Raw genomic sequence first — 15,114 nt, 5'->3', positions numbered from 1 at the left:
GCCGTGCCTTACTTCCGGCTCAGGCACCCTCGCGGCCGGCGTCCACGCGCGGCGCGGCATCCCCCGAGCGCGCCCTCTCCTTAGGGCTCGTGGTTCGCGCAGTCCCAGCCGTGTGCTACGACGACGCTGTTCCTTGCTCTCCCTCCCTAGTTTGCGACGCCTTTTTCAGAGTCTTTGCGTTGGTCTCCAAGTTCTTGCTGGGCCATTTCTGTCACGACGGGATGAGCTGGGGCGTTTAGGTCCCTTAGGGCTAGTGAGGTGCCAAGTCGGGGCCCGGGACGGGGGGAAAAGGAGCCATTTGAAAAACTAACGGGCTCCAGTTCGACTATTTATTCGGCAGCTCGTGCTCCGATTGGGTGGTTTGTTGTCGATATTACTGTTTTTACAGTAGCCTGTTTAAAAGGCCCGCTTTTTCTTTTTTCCCGTTTCAGATAATCCAGAGCCTCGGTTACAACCGACTTGTCCTACAAATAGGTAGAGGAAAGGTGGTACCTGAACCATTCAGTACGGAGTCATTTATTCTGGATGTTTACAGATACAAGGATTCATTGAAAGAAGACCTTCAGAAAGCAGATCTTGTTATTAGTCACGCCGGTAAAGTGCCGTAGAACTGTCCGGTTTGGTTTTTGATAGACAACAAATAAGAAAAGAAACTCGAACCTTTCTGATGTAAAATAAAATCACTAGGGTAACTCACCGGTAGCCATTTTGAATAAAATACTGATTGCAATATAGCAGTCGGGAACATTATTGGAGAGAATTTATAATTCTGGGTGATAGAAAAATGGGAAATCAATCACTGAAGGCCAGCTTTACAGTTTACAGAACTGTAAACTTTAGGGTTTACAGAAACCCTAAACACAAGCAAAATAAGTTATCCAATGACATGTGTCAAGAGTTGTCAGTGGGAATTAGTATCTGGGCTTAGGTCTGCAGGAACGTTCAGCCATCTGATTGGTCGGATTGGTCATTGAGAATTTGGCTTTGGAAGATTTTTTACATTTCTATTAAAAGGTTAAGTAATTTGTCCAGTCAGTAAGCGGCAGGCAGATAACAGTCTGGTGCTGGTATCGTCTACCCAAAAAGGATTTGTCTGCTCACTTAGCAGTCCCCTCGCTCCCATTTAAATTATCTAAATGAGTTTAGAGTTAAAAGTTGAATTGACCCAAATATTGTATATATGCATGTTTGTGGAGATTTATCCTTGACTCTTTTGACAAGCAGACTCATAAGGAGTGGTCAAAGTTTTCCTTTATTGGTGCTTGTCACTACTGAAGGCTTGCTTTTTTACTTGTGTTTGAATAGAAGTGCAGTATGGCTTCATGTACAGTATGTTGAACCTGAATCTTATTTGGATTCAAGGCCCATGCCCAGGGCATACTACTAGAGGGCAAGTTGCAAAGCACTGATATTGTTGGCAGTGATAAAGAATGTGTTTTTCAAGTCAGGTTTGTAACACTAGAGACCACTCATAACTGTTTTTTGTCATTTTGGATGTATAATTAAAAGGCTTGATTTGTAGTGTTGCCAACTAAATTTTTCATCTTTTGAGTTCTAGTTATAAGGCCTGGTGAATGACTAACTTTTTTTTAAACTGTGTTAACAAATTTGGTATATTTTTGTAGGTGCAGGAAGCTGTTTGGAGACTCTGGAAGAAAGAAAGCCACTCATAGTGGTTATAAATGAAAAGTTGATGAACAATCATCAGCTGGAATTGGCAAAGCAGCTACACAAAGACGGGCATCTCTTTTACTGTACCTGCAGGTATACTAGAGACTGATTATTTGACCTCTTAATTCCTTCCTAGCTATTCTTACCCACCTGCCTAACCCGCCTGTATCTTTGATCTCTTACCTTCTCCCACTTAGCAAACATTTTGATTTTCTCACCTGTAAAACCTGATCATTTGTCTTCTACTTTGTGATATCTGTGTTGTATTTCTTTCAGTGTCTATGCTTATTTCATTGCATGTGAATATCTGAATGTGTGTGTGTGCACGTATCTGTGTGTATTCATCTGGGTGTGCAGGTCTCTGAGAATATAAACTTTTGTGTTCATTATTTTTCATTATTTAAGGAAGGCATTTGCTTATTTTTAATTAAGGTTTTGCCTTCAGTAAATCCACTGGAATCCCTAAATTAAATTTACTCATTCATTCATTCAACTATATCTAATACATGGCAGGCATTGTTTTTGGTGCTGTGGATAACAGTGCTAAACATGACGTAAAGTCCCTGCTTTCATGGTGCTTATGTTCTAGTGGTGGGAGATAGACAGTAAACAGTTCATAAATAAGCAGTCGAGATAATTTCATATGGTGAAATGTGTTATGAAGAAAATAGGGCAGGGTGATGTGATAGCTGGGGTGAAGACTAATTAGAATGGTCGGGGAAGGCATAACTGGGTATATGACATTTGAGCTGAGACCTGAATAACCAGGAAGAGCCACTCATGTGAAGCTGTAGAGGCAGAAGGAACAGCAGCAATTGCAAAGGCCCTAAGTTGGGAATGAGCTTGGAGTTTGGTGTGTTTGAGGAACAGAGGGTTAGTGTGGCAGGAGTACAGTAAGCAAGGGAGAGAATGTAGTATGAAGATGAAGCTGGGTGGGGATAGTTCACAGAAGAGTTCTGATTTTATTCTGTGTTTAATAAGAAGCCATGGGAGTATTTTAAGCAGAGGAATTGCTTTATGGTAAGGAGTATTATTTTCTAGAAGTATATTAGAATTCAGCAAGAACTGATCAACATCACAATAGAAGGATGAAGAAAATTGCTGGTTTTCTATTAATTTTTCTTCAGACACTAGAAGCTTGCCAAAGGGTCAGGTCAGTAATTCCCAATTGTTGGACTTTAAAAGCTATCCTAATTTGATGTTTTAAAAAGAAAAGACCTCATAGAAGTATTACAAAATGAATATTTCTTATGTTATAATAAATTGAAATTAATTTGAAAATAAACCTTAGAAAAAACTGGTTAGAACATAAGCTTTTCTTTTAATATTACTGCTTCTGTGTCTTAGGCACTCAGTAAATACTTGTTTATTCATTATTTATTGGGCACATACTGTGTGCCAGGCATTATTCTAGGTACTTGGCATCATCAGTGAACAAAAACAGACAAAGTTTCCTATTCTCATTGAGAGGAGACAGATTCATTGATTGTTCCAGGAGCAATGGTTGGTGTCCTAATCCCCATAATGATGGAGGAGAGGGAATGTCAGGGTGGCTTTGTAATATAGAAGCGATTCTTAAAATATTGTGAGTCAGGGGAGAAGCTAGATAATCAGAATTATGTGGGCTTCAGATAATGGGCATATCTGTCCTTAGGTAGTTGAGATTGTTAGGGGTTAATACCATTTTTGAAGAGGAATCAACGTTCATCTTCCTTGGTTTATGCAAGTCAATTTTTCCAGACACTTTTGATGAGTATTTTCATTCTAAACATTAAATCAGCTTCGATTTTTATGTTAGTACATTAAAAAGGGGAAAACATTGATTTCATAGACACATCCTGACTCTCTACTCAGGCTGAAAAAGGAGCTGTACAAATCTCCAATTTATTTATTTTTTTTTCAGTTTTAGAATTCTTTTTTTCTTGTATTAGTTTCAAGAAAGTTGCACACGTGGATGCCATAAGGAGAATCAATAATTAGTTGTATTTTTATTTTAGGTATATCATTTATTTGCCCCAAATGTAGGCTGGATGATTGTCTGTTCTAATTTAAGTGGCTGGTTTAATTAAATTTCTGAAGTAATAGTTTTATGTTGTGGGTCTGAACCTTATTTCCAACGTGCATAGCGATTGTATGTTGCTTAGTTATATATGGATTTATGGTAGTAAATTACTAGCAAAAATTATTTCACAATCTTCATGCATGGTCTAGTAGTCTCCCCAGCTTATTGTTCTTGTCTTGCAGCTGTTACTTTTGGTTTCATTTATTCTGTTTTCATAAATTGAGTTTGCTTCAAGTTATATCTGCCCAGTCATGAGAAGTGTTCCAAAGCCATGTGACCACATCTTTCATGAAATACCATTTCTGAAATATTTCAGTTGATGTAAAAGATAAAATGTTGAATTGCTATTGACATGTAATGCGCTTTGTATTATTTTATTATTATTGTGTATACCTATAATATTAAAATACATTGAAATTCACATACACAGGTTGAGAACCATCACAATATTCTTGGAAGTTAGATTCAGTCATCAAGTGGGCAGCATTGAATTACGGAATTTTCTCCCATATTACCTAATATTTTTCTTCTTTTGTTTTAGCATGCTTCCTGGGCTGTTACAGTCAATGGACTTTTCAACACTGAAATGTTTTCCTCCTGGCCAGCCAGAAAAATTTTCTGCATTTTTGGATAAAGTTGTTGGATTACAAAAATAAACACTAAACACTCAAACTAAACACTAAACTCTCAAAGCTTTAAAAACACCCCTCAAATTCAACTTATGGAATGTGGTTAAATCAAATTAAATATAGAGTATATATTTGTAGAATAATATAAATTAATAAGTCTCCTACATCTGTAGAATGTATAGAAAATTTTATGGTGTGAATGTTAGCATTTGGGTCCAGATTCTAATTGCAGTTTCACAAATTTATTAGATTTTTCCTTATTCTTCAATGTTTTAGTAAAAGAAATATGTAGTGAGCATTCCCACGTTTTATTCTAGAATCCCAAATGGATTTGGAATCATGAAAAAAATGAATTAAATATGAAAACTTTGACAGAAACCTCAAATGTAGTTAATTTGATATTAGAGTAAAAAATGAAACAGTAACAAACTTGTAAAAAAAATTTGAGTCAGAATCTTTAGCTTCATAATCCAAGGAGCCAAATTAAAAAAAAAAAAAGATGGATTGTGTTCTGTGAAATAAAAAGCTCAATAATTACCTTAAAAAGATTAACTATCAAGTCAGTTGATCTGTTGTACTTCGAGAAACTACTGTTATCGTGAAGAATAGAGTGGAGTGGATGTGTTCACTGTTTTCCTGTAAAATATGAATAGAAAGTGACAAAAATAAACTTGTCCAATGTCAAAGCTTTACTGGTTTGAGAAGAGTAAATCAAAAAGCACTTGTGCCAATAGGACTTGCTGTTATTTTTTAAGGACCCCCCCCCACAGTGGTGTGGAAACATTTACTGTAGCATCATAGAGGAATTTATGCCCTTATAAAGTTACTTTTACAAATGAATAAATGATCTGATGTGTGTAATGGCCTAAATATATGGTTTTAAAATTCACATAACTCAAAATAGATACTTTATGAAATTCTGATTATGGTGAGTGGTTTCAAGATCTATAAAATAAACTAGATTATCCATAAGTATTGATAGTTTTCTGGTAGAAAGTTTAGATATAATTCATCCATAAAAATAGAGCATTCACTATAAAGATTCATTTTTGATTGCATTATCCCAAAATGTTGAATATTCTAAACATTTTACTTGGGATGCATTATATAATGTTTCTGTAGATTTATTTTCCTGATTGTGTTTTACTTAGGCTAATATTAAAATAAATTCTTACTAATGGTAGAAGGTGGTGGCTGAGAAGTACTCCGGCCGGGTAGCAGGAGGATACCAACTTGGATTAAATTTTGCTGAGAATAACCTAAAAAGTGAGTAATATACACAGTTGAGAATTCATAGCACCATAATCATAATTGTATATTAATGTTAACCTAATGCTGTAGGAAAGGCCCTATTCAAATCCATAGAGAGAATTTCACTTTTCTGGCCTCTCTTTTAAATGTTTCTCTAGATTGAGAAAAAATGTGGCTTAAAATTTATGTTGATCACTCAGTCTTTAATTATCTTATGTCATGAAGGATTAACCATAGAGAATCAGAAACAAAGGAAAGGGTCTACTCAAACATTAGACAACTAAAGAGCAGCATAGGGCCCCAAATCCTCTGCTTCTTTCCCACAAGAGCACATAACCCAGATTCCATTATTTCATTTAGCAGAGGCTTAAGCCAGTGGTGTCAGTTGTGTGTAGTGACATCTCTTGACTATACCTTTGTAAAATTTTATATCACTTGTGGGGTTTAAAAATCAAAGGATATCTTAGAACCATTTTGATTTGGCAGGAATCCTCAAGATCATGTAGTCCAATCCCTTCATTTCACAGATGAGGAAGAAGGCCAGAGGTTACAACTTGTCTAAAATAACAGCCTTTGGCAGAGCTGCCACTAGAAGCAACTTCTTGACTCTCAGTCCTGTGCTCTTTCTACCATACCATAATACATGTTGTAAGCTTTTTGTTTCTTTATATTTGTTTGCCTAGTATTTATTTTAGTTACTTTAATCCCTTCCGAGGGAGATTTTCTTCATTTTCAGAAGTTTAATTATTTTAGAAGGAATTTCACAGTTCACTAAATTGGGTTTTCCTTTGGTGTATTGCAACCTTAGCTGGGACTTAGAAACCGGTGATTCCTGAGTTTTTGGAATCTAGCAAAATGCCACGGTATAGCATTGATACTAGATTGAACAAATAAAGACTTTAAGACAAAGAATTGTAGATTTTGGGAATTGGTAGAGAATTTTAAAAATACCTAGTGCAAACCATTCATTTTACAGATGAGGAAAGAGGCTAGGATAAATTAATTGCCCAATTAGAAGGGTATTTCTAATTGGTCCTTAAGAAAAAATTCATGGTAATCAAAATTCTATTTGAAATATTTACCCAATAAAATTTGTTTAGTTTCATTACCTGACTGGGCTTCAGATGTTTGAAATCAGTGTATAAGTGCAATGCAGTTTATGTAGCAGTTTTCTGTTGAGAGGTATTTAGATATCCAGGGATGAGGAAGTGAAAGAGAAAGTTTAGTAGTTTGAGAAATTCACATCATTGGTATGTGCAAAGGTGGACAGGTAATAGAAAGTTGATTGATGGAGTAGGTGAAAAGTGATGTGAAGTTATAGTATGCTTGGGAAGTAAGGATTTTAGATGACTACATGCTTATAATTTGGAAGGAAAGAGTAGGATTTGGTGTTAGGTAAGATAGTACAACTGATGAACTTGATGCACAGTTCTGTAACATTGAAAAATAGTCATCTCAAAAAGGATTATCAGGTGATTCTAGACACCAAGAACCTGTATTAGAGCACTGCTTTGTATGCTTTTAAAGGCAAATCATGTGGACACAAAGGGCAATATAAAAATGTATACCACTTTGATAATTTGAGGAAATTTTCCAAGACTAAGGATGTCAGGAATGACTAACAGTAATATAGATATTTTTCTTGGTTCTTTATTATAGTATAAGCACTTAATCCCTGTGATTTATTAAAAATAGGAAATTATCAGAGATGACCAAAAATCTTCATGTGGTCTGAGAAATGGGATGTATGGCCAGATTACTTGAAATTGTATTTTTGGGAAAGATTTGGACACGGTGGTCCTGATAGCTGTGTGGTAATCAATTTTCTGCTGAACAATTAGTACCGTATCTTTATGGGGGAGTGGGGAATGAAAAATAACAGTAACAGTTAACACCCTTGCCTGCTTAGTGTGTATCATGTACTGTTTGAAATATTTTACACAAATGAACTCATTTAATCTTTACAGTATAACTCTATGAAATAGTTACTGTTGTTGCATTTTGCAGATGAGGAAAATGAGTTCAGAGCATAATGTGAAAAAGGAGTTAACACTGGGCTTCCCTGGTGGCGCAGTGGTTGAGAGTCCACCTGCCGATGCAGGGGACAAGGGTTCATGCCCCGGTCCGGGAAGATCCCACATGCCACCGAGCGGCTGGGCCCGTGAGCCATGGCTGCTGAGCCTGTGCGTCCGGAGCCTGTGCTTCGCAACGGGAGAGGCCACAACAGTGAGAGGCCTGCGTACCCGGGGCGGGGGGGGGGGGGGGGGGGTGGGGGGTGGGAAGGAGTTACGCTACTGAAGTATCCAAAAGATGGTCTGGGAATTGTAATTGGAACACTGAATTCCAGTATGTTTCCATCATTTATGGGGACAGGAGGACTGTATATTTGAAATCAGGGGACTATTCCAAAAAATTTAGATTGTATGGTAGCCATGGGTATGTAACCTATTTCAGTTTTTACATTGCTATTTAAAAGCATACTGATCACTACTCATAAAACTCCTGTGGAGAAACTCCCAGTCATTTACCTGTTTGCAACTTACTTACCAGCTCTTTTGTTTTCTCTGTAAATGTTTGTGTTTGGGGCTCTATTTTTGGTCCTCCTTGTATATTTTTTTCTTGGTATTTTCATCACTCCCAGGGTTTCTACTATTGACTCCCCTATCCATCCCCCAACTGTGATTTGAGCTTCTGCATGGTATTTCCAGTTGCTTATAGGTCATGTCACTCTGTTAATTCTCTTAAGCACCCTAAACTTGATATGCCCCAAACTAAAATCATATTTCTCCTTTTCATCCTTCTGAGATCCTTATCTCTGTTAATGGTGTCACCATTTAGTCAGTCTTCCAGGCTTTAATTCTTACAGCTCCAACCCTTTATATATGATTCGTCACCAGGTACTCTCAGCTTTACTTCCTAAATGGCTCAAGCCCATTTATTTGTTTTCTTAGTTTTTTTTTTTAAACATAAGTGCATGATAAGAATCTACTTTTTACATCAGCAGGACTCAAGACATGATTCCTGCTCTGGAGGAACTCTTAAGTATAGTTGAGGAGGAACTATACATTCATGTATCCTCTGCCTGAAAAACAGTTGGTTATCCGTAAATGATAAACGCACTTCTGTAACTTAGTATTCTTTTCTCATCTTGGTTAGGTATTGGGTCTAGGAAACATTGTCATGCACACATTCATTTCCTACTCTCTTTGACTTGACTTCAAAATATCTAGTATGTCTCTTGTTCAAGAGAAAGATGTGACCATCGCATTATATGGTGAAGTTTGTAGGATCAAGCATCTATAGGAATGGCATCTAAAACATAGTAGTGCTGATCCTATGTAATGTTCTAATGGTATTTAAGGGTCTGTCAAAGAACGGTTACCTGTTGGGGATTTTCGGACAAACATGGTGTTAAAAATCAGAGGTTTATAAACAGCAGTAGCTATAGTGTTTTCCAGTAAAAGATTATATGGAGAAAGGTTTAGGATAACCACCAAATCACACTTAACTCCTTGTTAAATGGTTAATTCCTTACATGAATATTCTAGCACAGTCTTGTATAGTTCTTTGAATTCTTATGATTTTTGTTGGTGGCTAGGTAAAAGGTGAGCAAAACAATCTAGCTTCAAACGGGAAAGTAAAATACATGTTTCTTGACATTGATATTGATTCTTAAAAAATATTTTGAGGGGTTTTTATACCATCATGTCTCATCTATTTTAGTATTTCACTTCTAGATCCTTATTGTCTTTATGAATTTTTACTGTATCCTGGCTGAAATTATCTATTATGATTGACACTCTGTCATGAATTTTCCTTTTTTTATGTCCTCCCTGTGTGCCCTGCGTTGGAAGTGCGGAGTCTTAACCACTGGACTGCCAGGGAATTCCAGTGTCATGATTTTATTTTGATGGCTACAGTCCTGCTTTCTGAGGCAGTAGTTCTTAAGCTTTTTTGGGGTCATGAAACCCTTCAAAATACTTAAAACTATTGCTTCTCTCTCTACTCACACATATACATATTTTGCTATGAATTTCAGGGAATTTACAGGTACCTTGAGGCCGCCCCAGGTTAAGAATTCCTAGACGGAAGCCAACTTCAGTAATTCCTTGGTCATTGTTCATTAATATTTGATGGTAACTGTTAGACTCCTTTATAATTAAACCCTCTGATTAAATACATTTAAGTTTAGTAATTTCCAGTTTTTATAATACAACACAAATTATAAATTTTTCTCTTCGTTTAAAACATGCCAAACAACACATTTTGACACTAACCTTAATACTTTAACTCAGTATCTATAACCCATAATGTCTTGTGTAGTACTGTTTCTAATTGATAAAAGGAACTAAATGAAAATTATTTTCGTTCGTAGTAATTATTTTAGGATATATTACATTGGGCTATCTGGTAAAGCAATACAGTGTTGTAATTTACTCATTTACTGTTAAGTGTGCTTCTAACGTATTTGCTGAACTGATAGTCACTGTTAGAATGATGTCTGTGAGAGGCCATATATTGCATCTTTGTTACTGTTCATTTCCCCTTTTGTCCAGAACATGGTGGTGGTTTTTCCACTACTGTATGAAGTGGGTGGATAATACACTCCCCAAATTTAGGAGTGAAAACCATTCCTAAATTTTCAGCCTAAGTAATTTTCTGGATTTCAGTTTTTCCATTTGTGAATTAGTAAAACTAGCTTTCCTCATAGGTGATTTCTAAGACATAAAAACAATTGTGTGGCATATTTGAAAATAAAAAATGTTGAAATAAGACATTTTCTCTTGGTTAGAGTTTTTGTTTTAAGAAGTAGGAATAGGCTTAGAGATATTTTCCTAGAATTCACAGTATATTGTCCTAAATGATACAGAAGGCAAAATCTTCATTGAATTTCATATTTAAATTCATATTCAGTCTCTAGTTGGGGTTGTAGTTAGAGAATTGAAGTTTACTTAGAGGTTTAAGTGCCCGAGTCTTTTCAGTGCATCAAAACAAAGAAAAGAATGTTCTGGTCTTTATTCTCCCTTTCTTCAATCCCCTGTCTGTCTATAGACAGATTGGACACTGCAAGTAGCTTAAAAAAAACAACAGAAAGCAACCTTCAGTATTTCTGTGTCAAGATGATATATTTTTAAAGAATACTGTTTTCCTTTTTTTCTAATCTGTATTAGAATGCTTCAGGTGGAAGTAGGGAAGAGAGGGAAATGAAAGCAAGTGGTTCTTGGTAATGTTTCTTCTGTTTTGCATATCTGAGCAAGGATAACTGCTCTGGGAAATCAGTTCTTTTTCTTTATTGTCTCCTTGAGGAGGTTGAATAGGGCCGTATTGGCCAAATTTTGTTTTGGGACCATTGTATTTCTTTTCCTCATTAACCTTGCTTTGCTAGTTCTGTTTAAATGTTCACCATGAAAGGAAGTGACAGGTTCTAGTTTCAGAGTGCTGTTAAAACATGTTTTAAAAAAAGACAGTTTACCATTATATTTTTCAGTAATGAAAGACCTTAAAAAGGTTCTGTAGAGTTGCAGAGCAATTTCCCCCATTGCCCCCTTGTTATTTGGTACTAAAAATAGTTAAATGATTTAGTATTATGTTTTTAAAAAAATACTAATTGCCTTTTCAGCAGGTTGTTACAAGTCCTTATATACATGTATCTATTGTTAATTTTTTCAGCTTTGTTGAGATATAATTGACATGTAACATTGTTTAACTTGTATATCATAATGATTTGATGTATGTATATAGTGAAAAATGGTTACCACAATAAGTTTAGTTAACATCCATCACCACATATAGTTACAAATTTTGTTACCTTTAAAAACGTAGGTCTGTTTATTTCGTTTGATAAGGTAAGATTTATCATTCATTTTTATGTGGGCCACAGCCTCACAATTTGCCAGGATGATATGTTAATCCCCCTATAAGCTATTTTTATGGTTAATGTTGATCACAAATTTGATCATCTAAAGGGAGGGCAAATCTGTTACCCACCACTGAATCACAGAGAATCACAGTTCCTTAGACCGGAAAGAGAGCTTAGAGATCATACAGCCCATCTCCTTTATTTTACAGATAAGGAAACTGATGCAGAGATTAAAGTGGCATAACAAAGTTCATAATATTCTTTTCACGGTACCGTATTGTCTCTTAGAAATTAAAATAACTCAGAAGCATCATTTTTATACATTTACAATTATACATTTGCAACTATACCATATACACACATTGTCACAGACAATGTATGCTGTTAAAAAAAAATTCCCGGCATATACCTCATATAATTGGTTGCGACATGAAGGAGTGTTATCTTAGAATTAAAACTATCAGTATTTATATGTTGTACTTCAAAGAATTTCCCTACTTCATCAGTGAAAGAAGAAATAGGCAATTCCAGTTAAAACAACAAATCCCATTTTCAAGTTGAATTACAGTATGGAAAGTAGTTGTAAAATTAAAGCACGTCAATTTTATGACAGGTCAAATGATAATTATTTTAAATTATTTTAATTTTCTTCCATTTGTTTTATTTTAATCTGTACCCACAGTACAGTGCTTAAAAGGTCTTTAAGGCAATTATTTTTCTTCCCATTATTTTCAAGAATTTAGGTGAAATTGTTCTGGTTCTTACCATATTTTTTTCTTTTTTTGACCAAAGAATAATTTCTTAGTGAACCACTTTATTTGGCAGGTAGCAGTTAACAGCAGTCAGTACTTAAACACTTATGTGCTACACACTTGACATGCAGTATCTTATGTAATTATTCCAACAACCTTAGATTTAGACCACAGAAAAATTCCTGGAGTAACATTTCTCAAACTTTGAAAATTTTTTTTTTTTAAACTTTGAAAATTTGAAAGCAGTAGCTGTAGCGCATTAAAAACCATTAGTAACTTGAATGCTAAAGTTACCTGTTTAACTTTGACTTGGCCTTTTCCTAAACCATTTTTCCCCTTACAGGAAAGACCAGGTCAAAGTTAAGCAGGTAACTTTAGCATTCCTTGACTCCTTCAATATTGCTAATGGGCATATGAACCTCAAAGACAGGATTATGGTAGGTGGCCTTGAAACTCTCTTCTTAGGAATACTTAATAACTTGTGGAACACCTTGTTCTAGAGCACTGGTTCCCAAAGTGTGGTCCTGGGCTAGCAGCATCAGCATCTCCTGAGAACTTGTTAGAAATGCAAATTCTTGGGACCCACCCCAGACCTGGCTGAATCAGAATTTCTGGGCATGGGGTAATCCTTTTTCAAGCCCTTCACTTAAGAACCAACCACTGTTCTAGAGGTTTGCAGGATTGGAGTAGTTTGCTGTGGAAAAATAGCCAGTTTGGATTTCAATGCAATAGATATTTCAAAGGACACTATTAAATACTATGAAATTGCTTTCTGTTATATACAGGATGAATTCTAGTATTGTCCCACAGGTCTTTTTTAAAAAGTCCTATTGTACTAATTTGGGGAACATGACTTGTACTTAACCATCTCTGAGTCCTTGTTCATATCTTTTCTTCTTTAGTATGCAGTTACTCTTTATAATAATTATACAAGAATCAGGAGACAATATGTAGTTCTAGTCCTAGTACTATTGCCAATTGGATGTGAAAACTTGGGTAAGGCTTATAATTATTTGAAACCCGTTTCTTCATCTGTAAAATAAGAGGTCCCTTTTAGCTGTAACATTCTACTTATCATTTATTTTCCCAATTTATTATGCCAGTCTGTTTCTTGCTCACTTTATTGAATTTTTAATTTTATTATTTCTTAATACATGTAAATATATAAAATTTTAACTAGTTCTACAAGACTTATAACAAGAAACAGCAGTTCTATGTCCCATTCCTCCCCATCTCTAATCCTGCTTCCTGTAGGTAACCATATTACATTATTTTATATGTTTTATAAGTGATATTTTCGAACTTGTTTTTTAAATTTAAATATCATCTGTAGACTTCCTGCTGTGGAAGAGAGGCTTTATCTCCCTCCTCCCTTGCTTCCACAGTGGGAAGTCTACAGGTGATATTTAAATTTAAAAAACAAAAACAAATTTAGTTTATCAGTTATGGTGAGATCTGTTTTCAGTGTTGACATTATTATGATTCTTTGAGTACAGTATTCACATATGAGCCATGTAGTAAGTGTTGATTGATTACATTTCTATAAAACTGTTTACCTCATTTCTGTTTTTTCATTTGCTCAGTTTTCTATAGAACTATTCCCAAACTCCAACAGAGGTGGCCATCTTTCCTAGTATGTTTAAATATGCTAGGTTATCTATGACTTTTATTATTATTTATGTTTTACTATGTCTGTGCTGGAGTTCTCTTTTCTTTTACCTGAACTGGTTGTTCTCTATCTAGTCCTGCTTAAAAGTCTGTCCTCCTGGGATTTCCCCTTTATCCTTATCTTAAAAATTCCTTTTGCTTCTCTTGTGTTGAATCTTCTGTTTCCAGGATTCTATGTGCCCCACCCCTTTTTGTGGTTTAACTTCTTTGTTTTGGTTTCAGATATCCTCCACTAGCTTTCTGACAGTAAGGCGCATTTTTTTAAATCTTTCAAGTTTGAAAATGCCTTCTACTCTTCCATCTGATTGATAGCTTGGTGTATAGAGTTCAAGGTTGGAAATAATTTCCCCTCATATATTGAACTTCATTGTTTTCTAGCTTCTAGTTCTTCTGATGAGAAGTTTATTGCTATTCATATGTGTGATCTTTTAAGACCTGTTTTTCCTCTCAGAAAGCTTTAGAATGTTGTTATATGCATTGCAGATCATCTTTTTTGCTTTCATTGTTCTGGCTACTTCATGGACCTTTTCAGTCTAAATATAGACAGTCATATCCTGCAGTGCTAGAATTTTCCATACATCATCATCATTATTTCTTCCTCTCCGCTTTCTTCATCTCATTTTGAGACTCCTGTTAGTTAGATATTGGCTTTCCTGAATTGATCCTCTAATTTTCTTGTTTTTTCTCTCCAACCTTGTCTGTTTTGTGAGCTCCTCAACTGTAAATTCTGTTCCTTCTACTATTTTTGTTTTATTTATTTTTAAATTTAAATACAGCAAAATTAGCATTTTTCATGTACAGTTTTATAAATTTTGAAAAATGCATAATCATGTAAGCACCACTACAATCAAGATACAGAACTCTTCCACCACACCCATAAATCCGCTCCTGTCATCCCTTTGTAGTCAACCCTTTCCTACAATGCTAACTACTGGCAGCAACCAATCTGTTTTTCCTTCCTATGGTTTTGTCTTTTCCAGTATGTCATATAAATGCAGTCATACAGTATGTAGCCTTCTGAATCTCTCCTTTTACTTAGCACAATGCATCTGCGATTCACACATGTTCTTGTATATATCCATAATTCATTATTTTTTATTGTTGAGGAGTATTCTGTTGTATGGATGTACCACAGTTTGTCCATTCACCAGTTGAAGGATGTTTGGATTGTTTCCAGTTTGGGAGGAATCATGATTATGAATAAAGCTTCTATAAATATTC

The 15,114-nt window shown here is 35.4% G+C and overlaps 1 protein-coding gene across 1 annotated transcript in view; it reads left to right on the top strand.

The window, feature by feature from the left end:
* The window catches only part of ALG13 (ALG13 UDP-N-acetylglucosaminyltransferase subunit), a 74,821-nt gene that overhangs the window by 711 nt on the left and 58,996 nt on the right, over positions 1-15,114 (top strand). Inside the window, 4 exon segments of the mRNA XM_067722689.1 lie at positions 432-594; positions 1,626-1,764; positions 4,275-4,371; positions 5,547-5,628. Coding sequence (XP_067578790.1) covers positions 432-594; positions 1,626-1,764; positions 4,275-4,371; positions 5,547-5,628 — 481 coding nt within the window.

This window comes from Pseudorca crassidens, chromosome X, assembly GCF_039906515.1.
Source record: "Pseudorca crassidens isolate mPseCra1 chromosome X, mPseCra1.hap1, whole genome shotgun sequence".
NCBI classification, from domain to species: Eukaryota; Metazoa; Chordata; class Mammalia; order Artiodactyla; family Delphinidae; genus Pseudorca; species Pseudorca crassidens.
Note: the sequence above shows the minus strand (reverse complement) of the source record. Positions and strands in the feature narration are given on the sequence as shown.